General features: G+C 34.3%; 1 protein-coding gene across 1 annotated transcript in view; it reads right to left on the bottom strand.

The window, feature by feature from the left end:
* The window catches only part of LOC129750708 (uncharacterized), a 284,287-nt gene that overhangs the window by 63,442 nt on the left and 192,934 nt on the right, over positions 1-27,911 (bottom strand). Inside the window, exon 8 of the mRNA XM_055745710.1 lies at positions 12,399-12,666. Within this exon, the coding sequence (XP_055601685.1) occupies positions 12,399-12,666 (268 nt within the window). The remainder of the gene's footprint in view (positions 1-12,398; positions 12,667-27,911) is intronic.

The following is a 27,911-nucleotide window of genomic DNA, read 5'->3' as shown; positions in this document are numbered from 1 at the left end:
AAGCTGTCGACTTCCATTCACTCGCAATGAGATGCGTTTTGTCGTCGTCCTCTCGGTCGTTTCACAACAATTTGAACGTGCGGAAAGAAAACGTGCTCGGTGGCTTTTGAGAGTTAGTTTATCAACAGGTGACCTGCGCTAAACAAACACAAATATCCCTCCACTCCCTCACGGAACTTTGACGCAATGCAATGCTAAGCAATGATGATGATGGTGGCTCCATAGACCCAGAGCTATGCTTACATATTTCATACATCCGTCGGCCGACCGGAGATCCCAGGAAATGGAAATCTCCTAGCTTGTGTGTTCCTGCTGCTGCTGCTGCGTAGCGAATCCTAAGGCAGACTTTGGCTTTGCCTTTTCTGGTTCGTTTGTGTCGTTGCTCTTGTGCGGAACCAGTAAAGTCTATCTCATGCACGTATGTGTTCATTTATTTGCATGTTGCGATTTTTTTCCACTACATTTTTTCCCTCACATGACTCCAGGTTCAACTTCATACACCTGCTGGGTGATCTGGGTACCAACCGAGTCGTTTTAACTGAAAAAGTGTCTCCGGGGTAGGGAAACTTCGAAAAAAAAACTCCTAGTCGTGGATAGTTTATGACGGCGGAGCGGAAAAAAAGAACGAGCGCACCATAGAATGCATGTAAAATGGCAGAGCTCATCGTTTCATGTTTGCTGATAGATGCAAGAAATTAAGAGGAGCCACCGGCAAATTAAAAACCCAGCAGCATTGTAACAGTTTCCATCGTGATATTTTTTTTTATACTGGGTAGAACACAGACTTTTCTGGGCAAAGGATTTTGAAATTTTATATTAAATTAAACTTGGTTTTAATATAAAATTTACAAAACCAACGTAGGTACATACCTATGTGACCACTACATCTCGTTGTTAGTTTATGATTCATGAGAGTGTCTCTAAAAGTATCAGGGAATAATGGATTAAACATGATCGTATGATTTGGGGTTTGTTCAGGTTTATTATAAACTTTTTATAACCGATGGATAAACTATTCGATGGAGCCATTATGACTCAAATAAGCTAAATGGGTTAGAGATTCATATTTTTATTCAATTAAAATTTTAAAATATCGCAATTCCTTGAAAAATTGTAAACTGAAAAATACAAATTTTTCGGATAGATGTTCCTCTAAACCTATTTTGTATTTTGAAGAGGAAACATCGGAATCAATGATTAAGAAACTAAAAACTGTCACCAGGTTAGAACAATGACTGATATCAAAATATGTGGTTTGATATTGCGTCAATCGGATAATCCAAAGTGTTTGAGACTTTTTGTCCAAGACAACTAAAAAAATCTAAATCTTCAAATTCCCTTCGTATCTTCACATGTTTGCAGCTCATGGAATGACCGATTGACCCAAACTAGGCTCATAGTATTCATAATCACTTTATACACATCTAGCAAAGATATTCCTGAGTTGTTCAATAGGATTCAGAGCTGAATTATGAGTCTGGAAAATGATTCTTTCTCTTGGACATCCTTTCCAGTTGTTTAATTCTAAACTACGGTAACTGTAAGCTGACCTTTTTCTGAAAACAGCGTTTTTCAGCCATCTGTCGTTATTCACTTTTGCCAGTTTTTCTACGATTCACAAAATTTCTTGCAAAATATCAAATTATTAAAGTTTGTGTGGGTGTGGTAACCTGGTAATCTCCAGATAGAATTATTCAAGGTAGTTTCAACTGAGACTTGTGTTTATTAGAAAATCAGACTATATTAACTGACAATTTCCATTTTTTGTTCACAGTGATTGCTTAGATTTTTATCCCTTGAAGTTGGAATGCTAACTACCACATCTCCCTTTCTTTTAAAAATCAAATAAATCTATATGAATCCCTTCAAAAGCAATGTTTTGGTACCAAAACGTTAGTGAATGTATCTTAAAAACCTTTACTGATTGCTGCACATGCAGCCACCTCAGCTTATAAGATTGAAATTTGTTTTGAATAAAAATGTTTCCGTCTTCATCTCGGATTTCAACCTAGTTCCTTTTTTTTTAATTTTAAAGCATCGTGGAAAAGGCTTGCAGTTTGTTTCAGTTTCAGGACCGTTTTGACCATCTTCTATTATTTCAGGCAGAAAGAATGTCAATGTATTTAGCTCTGATTCCGGATATTTTCATATGACGCAGTTCATCCTCACGTTCTTTCCGCGATGTTATTCAACGACGGACCAGAGTTCTTCATGATCGTTGTCAGATTTCTCAAATTATTCTTGATTATCTAATTAAAGTTGGGTGGTTATTGACGATGAATGATGTATGAAATTTTCAAAATATACAATACAGAAGTGAAATTACTCAGGTAACCACCAAGCATTTAAAACAGCACGTAAGAAGCACTATATACGCATATACGGCAGATGGATTAAAGCTACTATGCATTAGATAAGCATTTATGTAGCCCTGAATGCTACTCAAATGCAGGTTTTGGCAAAATATACGGCTACCTTAGTGCTAAACCCTACAAATGTTCCCAACTTGGCATTTAAAAAGCATTTGAAATGCTGATTTAATGTTTCGCCGTTTCTTTAAAAAAATCCTGTGATCACCACTCACAGATATTTTTATCTCGTGTTCTTTTTTACCGACCCACTCCTCTCTTTCTTTGCTGCATATCACCCGTTCTTTGTTCACTCGACCTTTTACCATTGTATACCACCCTTGTGTGGAGAAAACTCTTGGGAGTTGATGTTCCTCCTCCTGGAACGGGATTCGAACCTGTATCCTAGCGACATTAATATCAACGGACGATTCCTTTATCCGCTGAGCTATAAGAGAAGACCTGAGGAACATGATATTTCAGGGGTACATAAATGCTTACTTCATGCTTAATAGCTTTAATCCACCTGCCGTATATGCGTATAAAGTGCTACTTACGTGCTGTTTTAAATGCTTGGTGGTTACCTGGGTTGTGTCCATCTTTAAACAGTGTGACACCTTTTTTATTTTTCCATTCTCGCGAGTCTTATAGGTCTGATAATGTCCATCGTAGATTTTACTACGAAATCCGGCATCTGTTCGCTTAGGTGCACTCTTTATTGGATAAGTGTTTACATTTTAATCCTTTTAACGTTCTCCAACGGTGGTGCATTTTAAATATCCATGAAAAGCATTGAAGTTCACGGTTCCTGAAAAATTATGGACAGTTACTTTCACATATAACAAACAATAATTATAGTTTGGCAGTTTTTCGAGGGGTTTCCAGTAAACGCCGTGGCTCCGTAGGTAACATGCGATCATATTGCGATAAACGCGATAGAAGAGGTTTCAGCGCGGAATGGGATATTTTGAACTCTAATTTCCATTGACGAAGAAACGTTGAAAGATCTGACTCAACTTCAATTATTCTATCGTGGCCATTTGTTTCAATGTCAGGATAATAATGATCTTTCTGAAGGTTCTGCGTCCTCCTTCGTATCTAAGGCATCGTCATCGTAATTCAATAGAGGTATTGAGGACGTATCCAAAGGTGTTACTTCTGGAGCATCTTGCGTTGAAGATGATGTTGGAAGTGGATAAGTACTTGTTGACGGTGTATTCAACAAAGTGTTTGGTGTGCCCGAAGGATTGGCAAGATCACTGTTCGATGAATCATCTATTTCACTATATCGCTTCAAATTTCGATTGTGGACCTGAATGTCAAAAAAGGTCCTTAAATAAAAAAAAAAAAAAATTTCGATTGTATGAACCAATTTTGATGATATTTTCCCACTTTTTTGAACGATCCATTTTTCTTATATGCACAATATTAATCACTCTTCAAATATTCAAAACAAACATCTGTACACAAAGAAAAACATGCCATCTATAAATATGATGGAATGGGTATAAATCAGGTACGTTGGTATATAAGTTGTTTTGTTTGATTATACCTAGACATTATGATACGATTATGAATGAACAACCATCTGAACACCTAGGTAGAACTCAGCAAACTGTTTAAGTTAAACATCATAATGAAAACATTTGGTTAAAATAAAGACACATATTATTATTCGCCCAACAATCCGTTTTAAAAAACCCTCTACGGTTTACGGTACCTATAAACCAGAAATAAGCATCTTCAATAAATCAGCATTATATCTGCATTTCCACTGCTTCTTGCAGTCTGTTAGCATTTAATATACGTAGCTGTTTTAAATCAGCATCCAAAATGCGATTTGAAATATTCTTTCATTGCATTATTCAGGCATTGAAATCGCTATTTTATGGTTAATGTGCATTCAAAAAGCTTTTTACTGACTAAAAGCTTTTAAATAGAATATCACATGCTAATTTAAAACAACTATGCATTTCAAATGCTCATATACTACAACAAGCAGCGGAAATGCAGATATAATGCTGATTTACTGCTTATACTAATGCTTGGTGGTTACCTGGGTATGAATCCTATTCGATTCGAGATATTCGTTTCGAGTTTCAACTCGAATCAAATTAGAATCGTTTTACGTATCTCGTTCAAGTTCTAAATTTTAACTTACTAGATTTCGAGTAAATCGGGTAGTAGATCAACTCGAAACGTTCCATTCGAATCGAGCTCGTTCAAAATCGGTAATGCCAAAGTCGGTCGAATCGAACGAAACTCGATTGTTTCGAGCTCCATAATCGAGCCCCAGTTTTTGCTTGAAAGCTGATTTTATCATTTTAAAAATGATACTTTGGTCGCAATGTAAACATGATGGTTGTTAAGGAAAAACAACACATCTTGGTAGTAAGCGAGTTGTCATAGAACTAACAAGTTGTCATAGACGTGAGGATTATTGAAATAATTTTTGCTACAATTTAATCTAGTAAAAAAAATTCGTTTAGTAAAATTTTTAACTTTTTGTTGCTCTCCTTTGAGGCTTTTGTTTTAATCTCCTTTGAGTTACTTGTAGGCTTTCCTTTGAGGCTTAAATTTCAATCTCCTTTGAGATATTTTAATGCTCTCCTTTGAGGCTTTTTTAGAATCTCCCTTGAGATATTTTAATGCTCTCTTTCGAGGCTTTTCTCAAAATCTTTTTTGAGATATTTTCGTGCTCTCCTTTGAGTTGGTTTTTTTTTATCTCCCTTGAGATATATAAAAGCTCTCCTTTGAGGCTTTTCAACATTTCCTTTGTGACTTGAGATTCGTTTTATTCCTTTTGGGATATTTTGTAACTCCTTTGAGCTTTTCTGTTAATTTCCCTTTGGATTTTTTTAAACCTCCTTAGAGATTTACTTAAAATATTTTTTTCAACTTGCACTTTTTTGCATTTGCGATGAGTCAAAAATTATATTCCTTACTTACTCAAAAAAAAAAATCAGATTCTTCTCATGTTTGCACAATGGTAATCTGGTAATCTCCGGATAGAATTATTGAAGATAGCTTCAATCTGACTATATTAACTGACAATTTTAATTTTTTTGTTAACAGTGATTGCTTTGATTTTTATCCCTTTAAGTTGGAATGTTAACTACCACAGGATGGATAACTCAAAATCTTTAATAACTCGTTCAACTATCAACTTTTTTTCCTTTCTCACATTATTTCGCTGTTTTTTTTTTTTTTTAAGAAAGAGACTAAGCACAATTGAAGAAACATAGGCCAACGCCTATGTTTGGAAACTTTCACATATTAATCACATTTGATCCCAAATACGCCTGAGGGGGGCTACCATGTAGAAAAAGGAGTCTCAAACTATACAGGGTCCGGCAATTGAAGTGCTACATTGGACCTAAAAGATTATTTTATCAAAACAAAAACTTGTTTTCAAGTTTAATCAAATTTACTTTGAAACATCATATTTCCGAAATCCATTGGAACAATTCGATCTTAAGGTTCTTGAGCTACGCCACTCGCTGCAGAAGCTCAAGGCAAATATTTTAAAGAGCCCGCAGAGCTCTATTTGCCCGCAGGTATTTTATCCCAGGCTTGAGCTAGAAGGCGCTTCAAAACTTTAGTACCGTCATGTTTTGTTAAGCAGACTTCGGACTTCAATAAACTCTAGACAGTCATAAGGTTCTCATCTCACAGGTCACTCCGAGATCGGAATTAACCCTTCTTGTTGTGGTACATACCAGTCATGAGAAACGAAAAATAAGAATAAATGGATTGAAAATCCGATCAAAATGATACAAGTTTCGGCTTATATCTGCTGTATCATTCGATATTTGAGGCTAAATTTGGTTTTTAAGGGGGGGGGGTAGGGTCTAACGGGTATAAAAAAACACCATTTTCACGATTTTTTTCTGGAGCTATCGTTCAAACAAATGTATTCAAATTTTTTGCGTTATACAAAGCATTGTTAAAAGAACATTTACTATTTTTTTCGTAGAAAAATATTAAAAAATGAGCCGGTGACGGAGCATTTTCGAGGATGCCTTTTAGAAAACAGGATTTGCGGTGGACACTGTATCTCAGCACAGAATCATCTGCAGTCAAAAAATCAGAGCAAAATATTTTTAATAGATGTTTTTCTGGACCCCAACGTTTTTATTTAACTAAAAAATATTTTTATAAAATTTTTGTGGCTGTTTGAAGTAAAAACTACGATTTTTCACTTAAAAATCCGCCATTTTTCACCTGTAAAATCTCCCCAAAGTAAAAAAATCAAAAATGAAAAACGTTGGGGTCTGGTATTTTATATGTAGAAAATATGTTCCAAATTTGAAAAGAATCGGATATGTAGTTTTCAAATGACGATGTCCACGGACTTTAAAAATGTGCTTTCGAGAAAAACGCGTTTGAAGTTTCTGCTCTTGCTTTCTTGCAGTATTAGATAGGAGGAGATAAAGGCCTATAATTTCTACAGTTTTGCTTCAATTGACTTGAAAATTTGACACAACATTCTTGAAATGTTTTACAATAAGAAAATAAAAAAATAAAAAAATCGATTTTTTGAAATTGTTAGACCCTACCCCCCCTTAAGTAACCTAATAGTTCAAGCTTTTCCTTTGGAAACTTTAAATACACAAATTAAACTCTGTATCAGGATTAATTTAGAGAAAAGTTCGAAATCACATATCAAATTCCTCCAAAAAAAGTGGTTTTCGCGATGCGCTTGGTAGGATTGTCACTATCACGGACATCTCTTTCGTTTAACATAGCAGGGCACGCCCAGGAAAGTCATTCTTGTAACAGTTGTAAAATTATATAGTGGTGGAAAAACCTAGTTCAACGAGCAAGCCGTGTTCCAGCAAGATGTCCAGCAAACAGCCGGTTTCGAGCCATTCGGGTCCCAGCCGTCCGGGTTCCAGCCAGCCGAGGACCAACCAGCCGAGGACCAGCCAGCCGATGAAATCGATGGCGTCCCGCAAGATGTTCGAGAGGGAGCTTTTCGGAGATACCGACGACATGGACATGGAAGACGGCCCTGGTTACGACATTTGTATTTTTTGCAATCAAAGATTGGGGTTGGTTCTTATTATGAGCCAGTGCAAAGTCTTGCTGAAACCAAATTGTGGATGTGTCCACGGTTCGACGACATGCCGTAGAACTATTCCCGATTCGTAAATTGATTGATCTTAACTTCTTCAGGGCGTTCGATTGGTCTTTTCTAGGGAAGTATGGGTATTACTGGTGATTTCGGCCCAAATGTCGCCTGGCGGTCTTCAGTACGTCTGCACAGGTTTGTGATCTTTCTGGCAACCAAAATCTGTAGTTCTGTTTATTCACAAACCACTGTACTGCGAAAAGTTTATCGATAGAAAACACGATAATCTCCTATTTTAGTTTTACTGGGAGGTCTTGAAACATTTGGATCTTGTTAGGTTTAGACTAAAATACATTTTTCGGGATCCGTCAGTGATTCTGATCCGGTATACTAAAATTGTAACGGAAGTAGTTGTTCCAACAATGTCAACAACTTAAAGGCGCCACTCCCAAAATGGAAGGCTGCTGACACAAGGTCACTGACTCCCTCCCACGGCGGGTTTCAAATAGTGGCTCAATTACTTCTTCAATCTTGCCAACCCAACTGTCGTTTGCCAAATTAAAATTCAGGGAAAATAGGAAAAGATAGGAACAAGCCCTGCTAAGAAAACCGATTCTCAAATCCAAATCAGCAACATAACGATAAAGAAAAAACTATCGCGATCACTTCGAATGAGAACACCTCTTAGAAAAAGACGAAGTCACATCTTAGTGGTCATGTACATATTTGTGCAGACCTGTCTGGAGCTCTGAAGCCCGGAATTAGCACTGGTGGCCCACCGAATCACTTACAGCCGCGGGAATCGCACGCACTACTCGGTTGGCTCGCTTGCTCGCCGACTGACTCACTGACTCGCTTACACACTCGTGTCGAATGACGAAGTGTCGGTTTTATCCATTCACACATCCCCCTCCTATCCCAAACAAAATATGATTGAAAATATTGAAAAAAAAATTCTATCTCATACATTTTAAATGGTTTTTCTCAAATTTTTTTCAAGACCGCAAACTCAAGGAATTGATAGAGTGTATGTAAGCAAGGTATTTGAATGTTGAGCTGCATTTAGAGTGATAATGCGCAATAGGTTATCTTATCTCAACACTCTCGCAATTTCTTTAGAGAACTCTCTCAAACATTAAACAGATTCACATTGAAAAATCTGAATGAGAGGTAAAAAAACCAACGAAAGACCTGACATCATTTGTTACTCTATTGACAGACTTTTTAATGCTATTTAGGTCGCAATACGATAGTTTAAGGTAATTTCTTACTCACTTTGCAAGATAATTATCGGAAAATCTTACTTTCGATGCAAGGTGCAATTTCTAACATCAATTGGTCCGTTCTCAAGACGTGTTCATCGATCAATTCAAATATCAGTAAAGGAACTGTTTCATACATTTCAGGCAAGCAGCCCAGTGTATCCCCTCTACTGTGTTCGACCAAACAGTTAGCTTGACTCCTTTTTTTCAAGAGATCTTCTAACCTCGTCTTTCAATTTCAAGCTGTACAATAAATATGTTTTAAACTTCGTTCTTATCTCAAGCTTTCCTTCCAACTCGCTTAGTTTCCAATGAAATGCAATACTTAAATTGTCTTTTCAACATGCCTTTCAATTTCAAGCTGTCCTCTCAACACGCTTGAATTGGTTTTTATCAATACGTTTAGGCTGCTCTCTCCACTCGCCTTTTAATTTCTACCTATTCTTGTAACACGCTCAAAATTTCTGACAATACTTAATCACTGTCCTCTCAATTCGCGTTTCAAATCCCAAGCTGTTCTCTCCATTTCAATCGATTTCTTCAGGCTGTTCTCTCAACTCAGCTTTCAATTTTAAGCTGTCATCTCAACTCGCTTAAAATTTTTATCGATTTGTTCAGGCTGTCCTCTCAAAACGCCTTCCAATTTCAAGCTGTCCTTTCAACACGCTTGAAATTTTAATCGATTTATTCAGGCTGTCCTCTCAAGTCGCCTTTCTGTTTCAAGCTGTCCTCTCAACTCGCTTGAAATTCCCGTCAATATGCACTGGCCGTCCTCTCAACTCGCCATCCAATTTCAAGCTGTCCTCTCAACTCGCTTGAAATTGTCACCAAAACGCTCAGGCTGTCCTCTCAACTCGCCTTTCAGTTTCAAGCTGTCCTCTCAACTCGCTTGAAACTAACGTCAATATGTTCAGGCTGTCCTCTCAACACGCCTTCCAATTTCAAGCTGTCTTCTCAACTCGCTTGAAATTTTAATCGATTTATTTAGGCTGTCCTCTTAACTCGCCTTTCAGTTTCAAGCTGTCCTCTCAACTCGCTTAAATTCTCGTCAATATGCACTGGCGGTCCTCTCAACTCGCCATCCAATTTCAAGCTGTCCTCTCAACTCGCTTGAAATTGTTACCAAAACGCTCAGGTTGTACTCTCAACTCGCCTTTCAGTTTCAAGCTGTCCTCTCAACTCGCTTGAAACTAACGTCAATATGTTCAGGCTGTCCTCTCAACACGCCTTCCAATTTCAAGCTGTCCTCTCAACTCGCTTGAAGATGTGCACATAATAAAGCTGCCCTTCTGACTCTCTTAACTTAACATATTTATTATTTTTTTCAAGCTCTCTTCTCAACGGAATTGAAAATTAATCTGAATTGTGATTTTCTTCTTTTCGGCATTATTCCCAAATGGCACGTTGCCTTTCTTCCACTTTGACCGAAATAGCTTTCGAAAATCTTCCAACAGTGTTGCTTTTCTTAAACAAGTTTTGAAATGTTAGGTAATCTAACTACTCATTTTTCCCGTTTTTTGCAATGAGTAAATAATAAACTGTTTGGTTTTCAACCTCGTTTGATGAGAATTAATTTAACGTGAATCGCATTTGTTGTTTATTTTCGGTTCGCTTTTTTTCTAATTTCACGTCTTTTTCTGTTTCGTTTCTGAAAAATTACCTGCCACGGTCGCCAAATGTGCAGACCTGTCCGGAGTTCTGAAGCCCGGAATTAGCACTGGTGGCCCACCGAATCACTTACAGCCGCGGGAATCGCACGCACCACTCGGCTGGCTCGCTTGCTCGCCGACTGACTGACTGACTCGCGTACACACTCGTGTCGAATGACGAATGACGCTCATTACATTAGCGATAGCTTTTTATCACTTTCTACTTCTCATATTCCATAACCGGGAAAGCACTCATTTCTCAATGAGTATTCCGTTACTTCTACATCCTTCTCTAACCAGTTTTCCGCCACCTCTGGAGTGCCTCAAGGGAGCCATTTAGGACCAATACTATTCTTGATTTATTTCAACGACGTGTTGCTGCTCCTCGATGGACCAAAACTAGCTTACGTAGACGACCTGAAGTTGTTTTATCCCATCTCCGGCCCTGACGATGCCAAGTTCCTGCAGGACCAGTTCAACCTCTTCGCCTCCTGGTGCGATGTCAATTGTCTGCCCTTAAATCGTAGTAAATGCGCAGCAATTTCTTTTTCCCGTAAGCGGCTTCCATCAAATGCAGTGTATTTTCTCGGCGACGAGGCTATTGCTTGAGTTGAGCACGTGAAAGATCTTGGTGTCATTCTTGACAAACGGATGGATTTCAAGATTCACACCAATTACATCGTCGATAAAGCTTCTAGAAGCCTAGGTCTACTGTTCCGCATGGCGAAAGACTTCAAAGATATTTACTGTTTGAAGAGTCTTTATTGCAGTTTGGTTCGTTCGATCCTTGAATACGCCTCTGCTATCTGGTGCCCTTATTATCAAAACGGCTCCGAGCGTATTGAGGCTATCCAACGGCGTTTTATGAGATTCGCTCTTCGACACCTGAGCTGGCAAGACCCGTTCCGACTTCCCAGCTACGAGAGCCGCTGTCGCTTAATCGACATTGACACGCTGCGAGCCCGCAGGACCGCCGCACGATCCTCTGTCGTAGCTGATTTACTTTCATCCAGAACTGATTGTCCCGCACTTTTGGAAGGTATTCAACTCAACATACGACCACGTGGTTTGAGAAATCGTGAGTTCCTACGTTCTCTTCGTTTGAATAATTATGGGGCTAACACAGCACTTATTGGTGTAATCAAGACATTCAACCGCTACAGACGTTTCGAGGGATGCATTCCGAAGAAAAATCCTTAAAGCTTTAAGTTTTGTGTAGACAATTGTATTTGTAGTGTCATTAGTTTTAATTTTTAATTTTTTTTTCATTAGGATCAATATGTGATCCGTTGATGTACAATAAATAATAATTATAATAATTTTCTGCCTGCCAACACTGCAGTGTAACTGTTAACCACAGTTTGAGTTATATTCACCCACAGTGTGATGATGTAAACATTTGTACTATGAACATCATCACCAGAATCTTCTGGCAACCATACTCGATATTATCAATAACCTCACATTGAAAGTATTCTTGCATGAGAGATAATTAAATACCATCCTTCTTTTGATAATATTGATAGATTCAATGGCTCAAGACCAAGGTCGTTTATTCTGAGCTGTCCTGTTTTCTGAAAACAAAGATCAGTTAACCGTCCCCTTAAACCTCCCTTGTGTCCGTTTTTTCATTGATCCATTACAAATTGAGAAAATAGAATGAAACAAGTTTGTATGAATGACACCAAAAACTTCAATAATTCTCTAAGCATTCAAATTTTTTATCAATTACACCTTAAGTATTACACTTATTTTTTCAAATTCTTTTAAAAAAAGCGGAATCGAGTAGGAATCAGCACCATTAGGGAAACATTTACATGAATCCTGTATTTCAAAACCTTCACATGTGAAACGAATAAGTTCCTGAATTTATATAAGGCGGACTTTCAAATAGAAGATGGAGTCTTCAACTAAAACTGTGTAGCAAATATGAAAAATCCCACATAATCGCTTATTGGACTAGTAGTAGTTTCCACGTCTATAGAGAATAGACGATCAGTAGTCAATTTTCCTATTTTATTGATAACTGATGATCGTTATTCAATAATCTTCAGTAAAAACTCACCTTGATAAATGGCAGCAACTGGCTGCGTTTGATAGACTGGCGACGGTTCCTGAGACATTGGAGCTTCTTGACGGAGAGGTGCGCTAAACAAAATCGATGGATCGGGCTGTTGCTGGGCTAGATGTTGAGCAAACTGTTGTTGTGGTGGTTGTTGCTGATAGTAAATTGGCGCTTCCTGGTGTTCTTGATGTTGATGTTGCGGAACTAATGGCTGGAAAGCTGCTGTCGGTTGTGGTTGATATTGCTGCTGTGGTGATGATTGATCAAGCTGTAACAAAAAGGAGAAATTGGGAGGGTGTTAAAATCGCCTCAAGAGATAACGATAGATGAATCATGAACGAAAATGGTTATGAACTAATGATTTTTTGTGGGATTCTTAAAATTGTTTTTGAAAGACCTGTAAAGAAAGAAAATTGGCTTGGAAAATAAAATTATTGCGAAACGAAGAATTGCACAATCATTTTTTAAATTTTATTTAAAATGTACTTATTTTTGTAAATTCAGTTCAAGCAAAAGCATTATAACGATACTGAGCTTTCATAAGTTAATTGATCATTTAAAATATTTTCTTTTTATTTAAAAAAAAACCAAGCATGTTAAATCTTTCGACAGTCGCAGAAGAAATCTTTGAATTGTTTCGCTTTAAACAGAATATCCCAACTTCAACATGGACATTCTCTTTGTCCGTCTTGAATTTTCAATATTTGAACAAACTGAGCTCAGGGTAGATTTTATTTCAACTTGTTTCTTCCTATTTTTTTTAAGAACGAGGCCATAGCATACGGTTGCAATTTGGGGGACAATGAGAATTTGGCCACAGTTATTTACCGACTTTAGTCAAGCTAATATTCTTCCATTGGAAAGGTTCAAATTTTGACCAATAGAATATAACTTTACTTTTTGATTTTCACGTTCCTGAGTCAGACCGGATTTTAAGTATATGAATGAACGCTAGATGAAATAATTATAGAAAAAAAATCCATGAATTTATTTTATTATTTTGAACAGTTTAATTATGGATTGTATTAAATTCGTAGCTTAAAGTTATGATGGCATTTTTCTCATAAGTGTTCACTAGTATTTTGGCTCGGTTTGCTTCGGTTCTAGTCTCAGAAGTGGGTTCCATTTTTTTCCACAGGAGTTCCTGTCTATATAGGTGAAGGCAAAGAAACCCGTCGCCTAAGTTGAGCACTAAAATTACCCCCGACAGACAGGTGATCTGACAAAGATGTGACGGATGACGTTTATTGTAGTTTGAAACAATTTATGTGCAGGAATTCGTCTGAAGTGGTATATCTGCAGGAAGCATGTGGGAATGATGGTTATTCTGCTTCTACCATGTGCCTTCTTTTAATTGTGTTTTTTTTTAGCAATAACAATTAGTTTTGAAAACTAAGAAATGAGAAAAACTAACTTAATTCATTAAGAAACTAATTTCTCTTAAGTTTGTGTACTGCAAAGAATTTACAATGATAAGTTCAGCTTTAAATCTAAGGAACAAAAAGTCTTTAAAACTAATTTGTGTTAACAGTTTAAAATAACGATTACGAATGCAGGAACCACAACCGTTAAACTGTTCGATATTTATAACCGGAGTCTCGTTACTGTCGACGAAATTTTTCCACACTAAATTACACATCCACCAAGGCCCACACTACATGTATGGCGCGGGTAGGAACAATTTAGATTGGGCTGTTCGTGAATGTTTCGAAAGCTGTTACCCACAATTGGATCCTAAATTTGAATTTCCGGAACAGTGTGAGAAGTGCCAGGAAAAATTGTATCGTAATCTGATTAATAAAGCAGAGTATGGTACATTTTCAAACCGTTCGCAATAGTTTCAGTTGCCATTGAAGCATTATTAGTTTTAAAAACAACGGATATGTTTGGTTTACGTAAAAATTTAAACCAAACACGAGCCTCCACCAGTGTGCCCACGAATATCTGGCCCATTATTCCGCACAGCTTAAGCAGCGGGGAAAAATAGACAAAATTTTCGCTACTGTGTAGTTCATGTTCCGATAATTATCATAATCAACATGAGGTTAGCGAGAGCGCGGTTTGTGTTTTGGATGGCGTTCGTGGTTTGTGCGCCCAGAAGTAGAAAAAGAGGGGGTTCTAACCTGCTACCGAATAGGGGAGCCCTGCTGATGTCCGATTATGTTGGTGTTATTGTTGCACATGCACACACAAACCTAAAAAGGGTGCAAAGCGTTCTGATGAGCCGTGAACAAGGGATTTTTTTCCCTCGCTGATTATATTTGTGATTCATTTTGCCAAACGATGTTGCGGTAAGTTAACCCTTATATGGGTGCTTTTGAGTGTTTTGGAATAATAGTAATTAGAATATTAAAAAGTTCAACAAATAAACAAAAGCTTTACTATTCGAAAAGTTGTGGAATAATGAAGATAATTTCGTTATATAGTTGTTAAGTCCTGAAATTTTCATTTTGTTGTGAAAAGAACAACTTTTCGGGAATCTAAGGTTCTCCTTACTTTGTAGATTTTTTTCATGAAAAGTTCTTAACTACATCACAAATAAGTTTGCTTTTTCAATGAAAGTTGGCTAATGAATTTTGAACAAAGTTCTCTTTCATTCAGTTTAATGTTTAAATACTGAAACCAGTTATTTTAACAATTGAAAGATGCTTGAAGCTGTTATAATCTCAATAAAAAGTAAGTTAAAACCTGTGACTCTCTGGAGCCACTATTTTCACATAATATCTCGAATTATAAAATGACAGGGCAAAGGTGCTTAATAAAAAAATACTGTGCTCAATAATCTTCCATTAAATCCAGAAAAAAATAGCTACTCTATAGAGCAACTCTATTGAGCCACTCTATGGAGCCACTCTATGGAGCCATCCGGACAAACCCGGATAAAACCGAGCAATCTGGCAACCTTATTTTAACGAGTAGACTAAGAATGAAAATTATTAACTCGTTTCTACCACTGAAACCTGCATTTTCAACAACTTTTAAGCCTATAGTCAAGTAGACTGAGTCGATTTGGGGTCATTTTGAAATTTCTCAAACCCTGGGGCCTAAAAAGCTTTGTATTGGTCTTAAACTCATCCAAGATTTTTTGCAAAACTTTTAAGTAACGTTTACATGAGTAAATTTGAACTTTTAGGTTTGTATGGGAAAGTTGAATATTTTGTACTGAAAAATCAACATCACTTTTGTTTCGTCTGTGGAACCGAGCCAGCTTATGGTTTTTGTGCCAATTTATAAAATTCCTAAAGGAAATTTTCCGCTAAACAACTTTGTCGAAGACCGTAACTTCGTATCTTATTAGAAAAAAAGTTATTAGCTGTTTAACAGGGGTATGTCTTTTCGCACTGATAAACAATAAATTTAATGACCCCAAATCGACTCAGTTAAATAGTCAAGGGACCCCAACAAAAAATGAAACATTTTCTTATAGATGAATAAAATGTTAGAAATAGAATTATAATTTGAAATCTAGATGAATTTGGATGAAACCTAGAGACTTCTTACGTTTCAGCGAGTACAAAAATGGTAGGGCTTGTATTCCTTTATTAAGTATAAAAATCTAAAAAAAAAAACATTTTAAAGCCTTAAACGATATTCATATCAGCTTAAAAACTATCAACAATTTCCATTAGCATGATATGAGTGATTTGAAGAACAAATATCGTAAAGGTTATAAAAATTCTAAAAAAGGAAAGTTAGTTCCTCTAATATGGATTAGAAACATGGCCTTAAATTATGTTATACGGGTTTTAAGGAGCTTTCATATTGAATTTGATTGGAGTTCAGATTTAAGTGTCTTTTTTATCAGTCAATTGTCAATTTTAAACAAATTTATTGCTCTTTTAAGAAGTAGTTTAGAATCCCAAACTAATGCATGATTTTTAACAAAACTTTATTTCACTGATTCTTACCATCTTCCTCTCTTTAAATTTATTCTAAAATTTTGTGGAAAATGTTCAAATTTGCTGAATATTTCCTTTGTTCTGTGAGAATGCAACCAAATGCTGAAATTCAATATCTCCACACATGTTTAGAATTTCAATTTTTTAGTTTGTTTTCAATTAGCGTTTTGTTTTAAATGTTTAACTCTTATCGTTGAAAATATAATTTTTGTTCCTTTTTTTTAACTTTTTTTTAAATTAGATTAATGATTTTCTAAATTTTCCTAACTTTTATTTTGATTACTGGCTATACACTTCCTTTTTCAATAACATATACCTAGGAGTTCGAAACTTGTTGATAAATGACAACAGTTCTCAAGCATTTTTCAGAAGTTTGAGGATTTTTGACATTATTTGATGAATATATTTATTCGATATACACGATGTTTCACATTTAAAAGTATATTTGGTAGTTTTTTTTCAGATTTTTAGAATTTTATTTATATACTTTTACATTCGAAGGAAAAATACAATTTTTCTACAAATATATGGAAAATGCACAGACACAGCTACTTAAAAGCGTGTTTTCTCGATTTAGCAAGGCCATATCAATGGGGGGTCATTTTTTCCAAAACTTGGTTGAATTTGAGATATGATTATGAATTTGTGATTATTCTAAAAAAAAAATCAAGAACAAAGTTAGGAATAATGCTAAAAATTTCAATTTTTTAACCGTAACACGTCAGCAACGTCAAAATTGTATTCCAAACTTGCAAATTAAAAAGCAATTAAGATAATGTTACATAAAAAAATTTAGCTCAAATTGAGTTTTTTTCCTGTGTATAAATCCAGCAAAATACGGAATTGTTTTTACAACATTTTGGGCAGCCCGGCAGATTTTAGTTCTGTTTACTTCATCACATTACTTCGAAACCCCGTGTTTTCCCGAAAAAAATCTGAAAAATCTTGAATGTTTTCCCACAATTAATAATACATCACGTTCTCTTATTTGTTGAATAAAAAATATATTTTAGGAGTTTCTGGCGAATGAAGCATTATGTTTTGGTTTTAGGAGTTTCTGGCGAATGAAGCATTATGTTTTGAATATGAAATATTTTCTCGAAAGTAAACAAAAATGTTAAGACTTTTACGGCGGTCTGAATTGCTTTTTATTAGCTTTGCCATGATTTGAAGAAGTTACATTACCTAATCAGTTTTTCAATGAAGACTTGCAGCACAGAAAAAGTAGAACAAGATAAAACATCTCCCATTTTGATTAAGTTTAAATGTCTTGCACAACCATACATTGTTTAAAATTTAAACTTTACTGTTATTTGTGCAGAATTAATAGTTCATGTTTACCTATATTGCTTTAAAGAATTTACAAAGAAATATTTTTCAATTTCATACGGACAATATCCGAGCAAATGCCGGGAGGGAATTATCAAAATTAAAATAAAAAATATGAAGAACTTGAAGAGAATTTAATTGAATTGAATTAATTTTATAAAATCGGCAATCTAGAATGCTCGCCTTTTTCACATAAATATGGGTTTGAGTAAAGAAAAACTATTTTTAGCTTTTTAATCATTATTGAAATTTGCGAAAATCGATTTAGAAATAATTCTTTAGTTGCTAAAATTTTTCCAATCGTCCATTCTTAGATTCATTATTGAATTTTAATTCCAATTTCTATCTTATAGATTACAAATTCAATTTTAAACTTTTCCAACTTAAGTTTTCTACTATAGATTCTGATGTACTTTTATTTTAAAACTATTCTTAGTGAAGTAAATATTTTGAATTCAGCATATGATTTGTCTTATTAATAGTTCCTTAAATTGTTTCCAACTCAAATAGAGATTCAATTTATTGACATTTTCAAATTTCTTGTTTCATGATTTTCTTGATTTTTGAAAACTCGAGATCTTTGTTGAAGCTTTTAAACTCATTTTGTTTCATGATTTTTGACTATGTGTTTTGAACATCTTATCTATATTCTGGTTTTAAGTTTTCAAATTAGGCCGAAACAAATATCAATATCTTCATTTGTTACCCCCCCCCCCCCCCCCTTCGAAATTTCCAAAAAACCCAAAAGGGGGAAATAATAAAGTTTGATGTTTTTTTATGGAAATTTCGAAAAAACTATCAAATTTTCGAAAGATTACAACGGATTGTAGAAGATGGGATTTTTTATTACTTTTTGTTTTCTTGATTTTATTGAATTTTTCTATAAAAAAATGACATGATTTGAAGGTATTGTGCAATGAGGAAAGTATTTTTTGACTTTCGATAAAACCATGCCAAACTATCCTAATTCATATCTATCTTTGATTTTTTCTCAACAAGAAAATTTTAGTTACTTTAGTTACTTTAACAGTTCTAAAAAATAAGAGTTTTTGTTTTGGATAAGTTGGCATATTAAAAAAAATGATTCGTAGAGGCCTCTCAGATGGTTTGATCCGACCCTAGAAGTTAGCTTTAATTCACTTAAACCTCTTTGGCTCAAAGACTCTGAATTATGATATAAACTCTTAATTTTAGATTAATAACAAAATTTTACAGCATTTTTGAAAAAGTAAATTCAAAACACTCTTAATGTAAAATCAGGCGCTGGACCTGAAAATGATATTCAAAAAGTAACAATAGAATAATTACCGTCAAACGGGGCATCATGCAAAAACAGGGTTAGATGCAACATTTGTATACCATAACACTCATTCAATTTTTATTTCAATATACTGCAATAAAGTTATCATTGAATGATAACAAATTGATGATGACATAGTTTTTAACATCGTGAAAGAGTTTTTTTTAAAGTTTTTGATTCTCTTAAAAAATTTAGAAAATCGAGCAATAGATGTACAAATTTTTACATTTTTCGATGCCTTAAAAAACTATACCTAGTATGACGGGTTGGCTTAATGATGATCACCTACAAACTTTATATTGCTTTCATTGTCCTTTACCAACACTGTTTGTGTATACATTTTTTTCGGACGATCACCAAATTTTTTTAAATAAATATTTTTATAGGGTGATTTGCCAATCGTTGCACAGCTAAGCACATGATTTTGGTTTTCATGCTGTATTTTAGTCATTTCAACCGAATTCACTGGATTTTTTTTGTCGATTGCACTCATACAGGATTGATCAACAAGATCCAAAAGTTCATGTGTTCGAAAAAAGTGACATAAAAATTTAAAAAATCATTTTAAACAGCATGTCTGTGCCCAATAGTTGCACAGGCAAATTTTATATCGTACCTAATGTTGTCCGATTTTTTCCAATGGTTGCACATTTTAAAAATTTGCTTAAGGCCCAGCCACCATGTGGTCAAAAAGGCTGATATTTGTTACGGAAGCTTATAATAAGAATTTCTAGTGCAAATGAAATCAAATTTGGAGATGGCCCCTTTTGAGGGGGGTCTTTCATATAAACCCTCCAATGCACAATGAAGCAACTCGGACCCAAAATCGAAGAAAACTCGAATCCGCCAGTTTGAGAGACTGGAATAGCATTTATAACACGAGAAATTTCCTCAGGAGTCAAATTTGCCGCTGAATTATTTAACCGGAGCCATCTGAGTGAAGTGTTATTTGACCTTAATTGCCCAGTATTGAGCTTTTTTTCTTTACAAGTCCTACCAACATAAAATTTTGTGTCATCGAAATTCAATAGAATGAACTGAATGGTATTTATTTTTGTAAAAGTGCCAGTTTAGAAATGAAAGGATACAGGATGCAATCTGTTTTGCCCCCCTTTACTCCTATGAAGAAGATATGATTTTATAAAATAATTGCTTTTGGACTCACTTGGAAATCGATCGATAATTACTTAATAGATATCAATTTATAGCTTCAAAATAGACTCAACCAAGCATAAAGTTTCAGATCGTTCGTTATTAAATATATCTTTTCAAAAAGTTAATTTATTTTGACAATCTTTTTCACGAAAGAGATGATTAAAAGTAATCCCTCAAAGCCAAAGCAGTTTAAGCGACTAAGACATTTTTCAGACAGTGCAAATTGCCCGATATTTTAATACATGTATATGTTTTTCAACGAGTTTAATAATCTCAAAACTTCAGTTTTCATTTTTGAAGATAGAAAAAAATAAATTTATGGAAATTCGAAGTGTCTTTGGATAAAGGTTTAATGATTGAAAATCAACATTGAGTGCATAAAACTAACAAAAATCTGAGTGTAAAACAGTTAAATAGAGCACAGCATTTTCAGAAAATAATAGTTGAACTTATTTAGCAGAAAAACATGTTTCCGAGTTTTTTTTTCAGTTACATGTAATCAATGAACGCATTCAATTTTTTATCGAAATTTGTATGGAAGCAAAAAATTTTGCGAATCATCCAGGAAATTCAAGTAATCGTGAAATAAAGTTTGTGATTGATTAAATATTGGTTTTACCTTTTCTTAACCTTCATTTTCCGCTAACGTGAGAAGAAGCAAAGTATTCAAAATAAAAAAAACAGAATCTATTGAAAAGTATTGTAAAATTGCAGGCTTTACTTGCTGGAGCAATTATTTTATGACATTTTTTGCGATGCTTATATAAATCAATAAACTCATTGGCTATGCAAAGCAGGTAATTGCGTTATTTTATTATCATCCTACGGATAAACCGCTTCCAAATTAGCAAGCAAAAACACTAACATTTTTTTTTGTATGACATCGAATATCATTCTTAGGATACAAGATAGGTTTGGTTTTTGTTCACATGAAATGTATTGCAAGAACCAAAAAATATTTCAATAATAAAAAAAATAAGTTTTTTAAACTTTTTGTACATCTCTGGTGATTTTTGAATGAAATTTTTCATTTCCCGTGCAAATCAAAACACCTGTTGCCCTAGTTCAGGACTCAATTAATTGCTTCAAAAAATTTATTGCTATTTCTGGCATTAAAAACAACCAAACAAAGTTTTTGGAAGCATACAAATTAATAAATTTGAAAATTTCCATACAAATTTTGCAGCGGACTTATGTAAAACAATGGGGCAAAAGAAGATTGAACGGACCAATTGTTGCACGATTCGATAAATTCTCTGGTAATGTATGGATTGTAATTTTTTTTCCAAAGTCATGGTGTTTAAATTGTCCAACCTTTCGTAAAGAAAACCGATATGAAAAATGTTTTGTTCTGACGTAAAACCTTATTTGCCGTAGAAGGAATCTTAAGGTTTTGTTTAACAATTCGCACAAAAATCGCGCGAAAAAAACAAGGAAAATTAAAACTGTCGTTAGATGCATATTTTACAGCAGAAAATGTCGATAGAAGCCTCATTTTATCAGTAAACATTCCAATTAACATAATTCAGTATTATTTTTGGGAAAAAGTTGAAAAATAGCTGAAATATTAACAATTTAAGTCATGCCGTGCAACAATAGGTAAGGGGACAACGATTGGCAAATCACCCTAATTCAGTTTCAAATCAGAACTCAATCTCATAAATCGCGTTTCCATATGCTGGGATATGATTGTTTTGGATTATGCGTTTGTTAACATTAAAATTTCATCCATCCTAAGATTTATTTTCATGATTTAAGCTCATAGAATATTTTGAAGTATTTTTTACCCCTAAATGTATGCAGCAGATAAACGCTTTTTTATTAAAAACATTTTTGACAGAAAAAAATTTAAATTTGATTCGAACAAAACAAAAAATTACTACAATTGGTGTTTTATGTGTTATGATATCACAAATGTATCAAAAACTATAAATTTTCAAACGTTTTCATTTAATTTTTTATTAATTACAGAGTTTGTTGCAACTTACCCCTTTTTCTTAGTAGTGTGAAAATCGCATGTTTTTGAAAATTTGGAAATAACTGGTAAAACCATCTCTGACTGCAAAACATGAACTTGAAATCTCTTTTCTGCATATTAAAGGTGAAAAAATTTGCTTTCGATCATCTGAACTTCATTCTTGCGTATGATCAACAGGATTTCAAATTTTTGTGGATGATATGCTAGGGAGAATTTTAAAACAACTTCTATCCGTTTTGTATCGAAATTTCTACGAAACGTTCAAAATATCCGCACGGGATGTTGTAAGGGTTCATCACAATTCTAACCACGCCAAACGTGTACCTAACTAGAAAATTCAAAACGCCTTCATGTTAAATAGCAAACTATACGGACGTGTTTAGTAGCATCCAGGAGTGGAGGAAACCCTCTTCTGGTTCAGCCATCCCCTCCGAGTTTGGCATGCCAAAGCACTTGGCAGATGCCCTAATCTGCCATCCACGTCCAATTCCATCACTCACCCTGGCCATCTCTCCGTAAGGGGGGGGGGGGGGGGGCAGATCGGTTCAAATTCAACCGCGTCAATATGTTTTCACCCCAGAGATGATGCTGTTTTTGTTTTCCTACGCGAGCGAGCAAGCTCACCCGCTCGCTATCATGTTTTCGGAAGTGCGATAGTTTCGACAATGTTTTTTGTTTTTGTTTATTTGGCCTCTTCCGCAGGGAAACCTTTGCAATGTGTTTAGGTGGATGCTTTTTCGGAAAGGGCGTGTTGAAATATGATAGCTTTTCGGAAATCCAATTGCAGAATGCGTCTCTCATGCTGATTTTCCACATGCAATGTAAGACCCACAAATTAGTTTTTCAAATATTTTTTTCACCGAAACAAAAACTTCAATTAACACAATTGACAAGTTCAGGAGCTGTTTGGTGAATAATTGTTTATTACAGCTTTGTCAACTCATATTATCGCGTCGATAAAAACCGAAAAAATATAAATTGCCTAACCCCTATCATTCTGGTGATAGAAGCATAGCCGTTAGCTAGGTACGAACGATATTTGTTTGGCATTTGTTCGAAACAGAGTCATGTTAGTGGCTATGAAGAGAGATGTCCACCTCTCAACATAACAGAAACTTGGCCGTTTGTTCACGTGCAAAGACTCAACCCACTATGTTAAGGTTGTGAAAACCGGGACAGCCAAAACTTGCTATCAAACCGGTTGTGGCACCGCGATGTCCAAATTTTCAAAGTGGCTGCTCATCACGTCGGTCGCGAGAATCTATGTGTATTGTTGATACCACCAAAACAGAGTGGATGCAAATATACACACGACGAGTAGGACTTGTTTCGCGAGAATTCACTCTCTCATTGATTCCTGCCAACCGAGCCACCGGGATGATGGCAATCATGCCAACAACGGCTTTCCGCAATACGAATAGCAGAGCGCGTGTTTGTTCCTAATCCGGCTGCTGTTGTTGGTGGTAGCGTGGGACGTTGACGTTTTGTTTATTTGGCCGTATTCAATGTTCTGGATTGTTTTCGATAACAGTTATTTTGAATGGTTTAGTTGTTAAGCTAAGATTTGATATAAAACTCATTGAACATTTTTAAAGCATAAATAAAGGAAAAAATGTTATTCAAAGCTCTGTGGAAACATTTGAGAGCGTTAAACCGCTTATTAAGGATGGAAACATTGAGTTCAATCTCCCTCCACCAATATTATTCAATTAGATCGGATAAGAAGGAAAGTTATCCCCAATGCAAAAAGTTGCAGACTACCTTTTAGTATACGATCACAAGGTCTGCGAGCATCACTTTTGTCAATGATTCCTGTGTATCATCCACAAATCCCTTTCCTCGTGCGTAACTAATCGTAACGTCGCTAAATAGCTCCCTTTATTTCCTAATCAAATTTTGATGAACGACTAAATTGATTCAAGAGTAACAATCTCGATTCAGAACTAAATCCAAAACCTCTAAATCTTATTCCAGGTCCACAATTCTAGTACAATTTTTCAAAAAAAAAAAAAAAAACAAATCTCACTGGTTGACAGATACTTAGTCTCGAATATCGAATTTCAATAAGTCTAGAAGACTTAGCTCGCCAGATTGCCCAGAAGTTGAATCAAAGCAATCGAAAGAGCATCAAATTGAATCAATGCAATCGTGGTTGAATTAAAAGGAATCTTTCGATTGCTTTGATTCAGTTGAATCATTCAACCAAGTAGGCTCATACCACAACAGCCCAGAAGTTGTCCGATTTTGTTCACTTCATTTTATTCATAATTATGTTTTTTGCGTCCCAATTTTTTTTAAGCAAATTTGTTTAAAAAACATGACAGATTTTTTTTGGAAACTTTAAATATGGTTTGAAATTGACTGAGGTTTTTCAAATAAAAAAAAAGGTTTTCAAATGCTTTCTTTATGATTTTTACTGAACAATTTGGATATTGGAGAAAATAATCTCCTCCACTAAAATAATAATAATTATTTAGTGTTTTGTTCTTAAAATCCAGTACTGATTATTGGAATGATGATTAATACGCTTTGAATCTGCACTTCGCACACAGGAGTATTTCACCCAAAAACCTGGCCAAAACTCAAAATTTAAATTTCATTGATTACTTTTATGTCAATGTTTATTTGATTTTTGAATAAATTTAGCACCATGTACCGGTCAGTTTTTTGACATCTGATTTGTTTATAAGCTGTTGCAGCTGTCGAAACTTTAGTATTTTTATGAGATAGAATTTTTCTACAAATCGTTGAATCAGCACGACTACGTCATGTCAATAAATTAAATTTTCCTAAGAGACTAAAAATAAAAATTTGAAATGGAAAATTTCAATGGAGGGTTATTTAATAATTTTAAGTATGATAGACAAAATTCGATGACTATAGAGACAGTACGCAGTGCTTTGAAAATTCTTTTATAATTTTTTTGTTTTAAACATTGATTTTTTTACAAATTAGTGTAGTGATGATAGGTAGAATTGAATATTTACAATAAAATGGAAGGTTATAAGTGGTTGAAACCAAGCTTCCGAAACTCGTTCGTTTCCACTCATCGTTCAGTGAGAGATTTCTCCGGCGAAACAAAAGTTTCATTGCTCTTGCCTGCAACATTTCCATGTGACTGTTTTCAGGCTAGAAGGAATGCCTATTGGCGAATCCACAGCTTCTTGTATCATTCATGCAGACGAATGCAACAAATATCCACCGACAAGCGATACATTCACTGGCGAACTGCGACGTTCAAAAAACAACTTGTTGCAGTTCGCTGCTGAGCGAATCGGTCGAGAACATGTTCACTTAAGTGCTTCGCGAACCAATAATCTAAATTATATTTCGTCTTGATGGTCCAACGAATTGCGGTAGTGTTCAGCTGGGGAAGTATAAAAATGTTTTGGCTTATAAATAAGAAAAATTAAAAGTAATTTATCATTGTTTACATTTTTTTCAAATCGGCTTTTTACAAAAATACAAGTTCTGCAGAAGTTCGAGAAAAAATCAGTTAAATATGAACGTAAGTGTTGCCATTGATGAATGAGAACCGGGTCGGATTTAAAAATGTAATAGGAGACATCGATCATATTTAATTGGTGCTTAAATGAGTTAATTATAAAAATAAAAAAAAGTCGAGATCTTATGCTATTTCTAAAAGCAATGTTTGAGTAAAGATCGAATTTGTGGGAATATTTTTCGGATATTTGATTTATTTTTATATTGATATGGAGTATTTAAGAATTGGATGATAAAATAAATCAAAACTGATTTCAATTCACATGGTAATTTGTTGAACCCAAAAATGGTATTATTTTATTCTTAAATTTTAGTTAGTGTAGGAAAATTGCGACAAACTTTTTAGATTTTTTTACCTTTTTAGTATTAAACATGGTGTTGCTTTAACTTTAAATACATGTGTATAGTGATGCACTGGAAAAACATTAAAAAACTATAGATTTTTAATAAATTTATTTTTTGAGGCCTTGAAGATGGTCATAAATAATCTTAAAAGACTACTATGTATATATTTTTAAAAATCCCTTATCAAAATTTGCAAAAATTGAAGACTCAGCCTAAAAACAAAAACAAATTTAAAAAATGTTTACTCAATATAAAAACTAAGAATTTGAAATCAAAATAATGACTAAGACAATTGAACAATGTTTTTTACATCAAAGTTTTCAAATAAAATATTTTGACAATAATAAATCACTATCAATATCTGGAAACAGCAGCTCATATTAGGCTTCAGAATTAAAATTAGAATTAAAAATTCAAATTAAAATACTTTCAAACACACAATTTAAAATCTGAAAGTTTGATGAAAATTATCAAGTAAACTTCAGTTCCTTTCAATCGATGAGAAATAATTAAAAACAACATAAAATAAAATAATTATCAACAGAGTTAGAAGATCGTATAGAATAGTTTTTTTTTGAGTTGTTACACAAATAAAAAGTAAGTATGAATAAAAAAAAAGGTCTAAACCTGAACAAAAATATCAAATATGAATAAACATGCAACACTAACATTGATTTTGATTAGTTTTATTTTGACACGGCTTCTTTTTACTCGGTTTTAGCCATAAAAACAGTTCATTCATACGGTTCTCGTAAATCAACATGTTGTTGAAATTATTCCTATATGTAAAAGGTGGAATTGATATAGCCTGGAAAATCCTTAATATATTAATATTCTTACTTTACCAAGCTTTTTCTTTTTTTAAACTCCACTCTGAACTGGTATAATCATAATCAGATGATACCAAATGTTTGGGTTCTAACATTTGAATTGGCAGTAGAATTTGAGTTTGAAGTTTTTCGTAACATTTTGCCTAACTCTGTTTGGTTACACCCACTTTTTTGTTTAGAAATCATTCTTTACACTACATCACTTCAACAACATAAAAAAAAAGAAAATTAAATAAAATCTTTACTTTCAATTTTAAAATGTTCTATTTCTATCTCCTTGTGAATAGAGACAATTGTTAATCTGGATAATCAATGAAGAAACTCAAAAAATCAGCTTATCAAAAAGCGAAAAAAAAAGCGTATTCAAAATATTGACTGTTTAAAACATGGGTGGCCAAAACATGGCCCGCGGGCCACATGTGGCCCGCGACCGAATATTTGTGGCCCGCGAAGCTCATCTTGGAAAAGTTATGTTCTAAGAAATAAACGTTTTTTTTCATTCTTCATATATTATTTGGATAAGTATATCTGAATCAACACTAACTAAATTCAAAACAAAGATCTTAAAATTTCTTTGAAACGATATTAGCCAAAGGACTTAAAGTTTATAAGAACTAATTGATGTGTTTGGTCATTTTCCATACATTTTTCGAACATTTGCAATTTTTGTCGAATGTAAAAGTATCAGATATGATTTAAAAAATCTGAAAAAATCATCAAATATAGTTTGAAACATGAAGAATCATTTGGCATTATTTACTTAAAAACTTTAACTTTTGAACTAATACCAGTTTGGCTCTAAGAGCCTCATATAATTAAACAAAAAAGGCTACCGTCACGCGACACGAATGCCATAAGGATGGTAAAGTGTGACTAATAAAACTTAAAAAGTAAGTTTCCGTCACTGAAAAAAAAAAACAAATACAATAAGAAATTTTTAAATTATCAAAATTTTACGGTGATTGACATATTATCTGTAAATTCCATCACACATTTTTCAATGTTTTCCGATTGGTGCCTATATAATTGGTATGAAGATCGTTCAAGCGAACTCTAGTTTTAATATTGTGGAGTTTGGGTAGTTTCAGAAAGATAGTAAGACTCTATCAATATTGTTTAAAAATTAAAAAAAAAATCACCGAACCATATCAACATCATAATTGAAATTATACT

The sequence above is a fragment of the Uranotaenia lowii genome, chromosome 3, assembly GCF_029784155.1.
Source record: "Uranotaenia lowii strain MFRU-FL chromosome 3, ASM2978415v1, whole genome shotgun sequence".
Lineage (NCBI taxonomy): Eukaryota > Metazoa > Arthropoda > Insecta > Diptera > Culicidae > Uranotaenia > Uranotaenia lowii.
The sequence above is the reverse complement of the archived record's forward strand: the minus strand, read 5'-3'. Positions and strand labels throughout refer to the sequence as shown.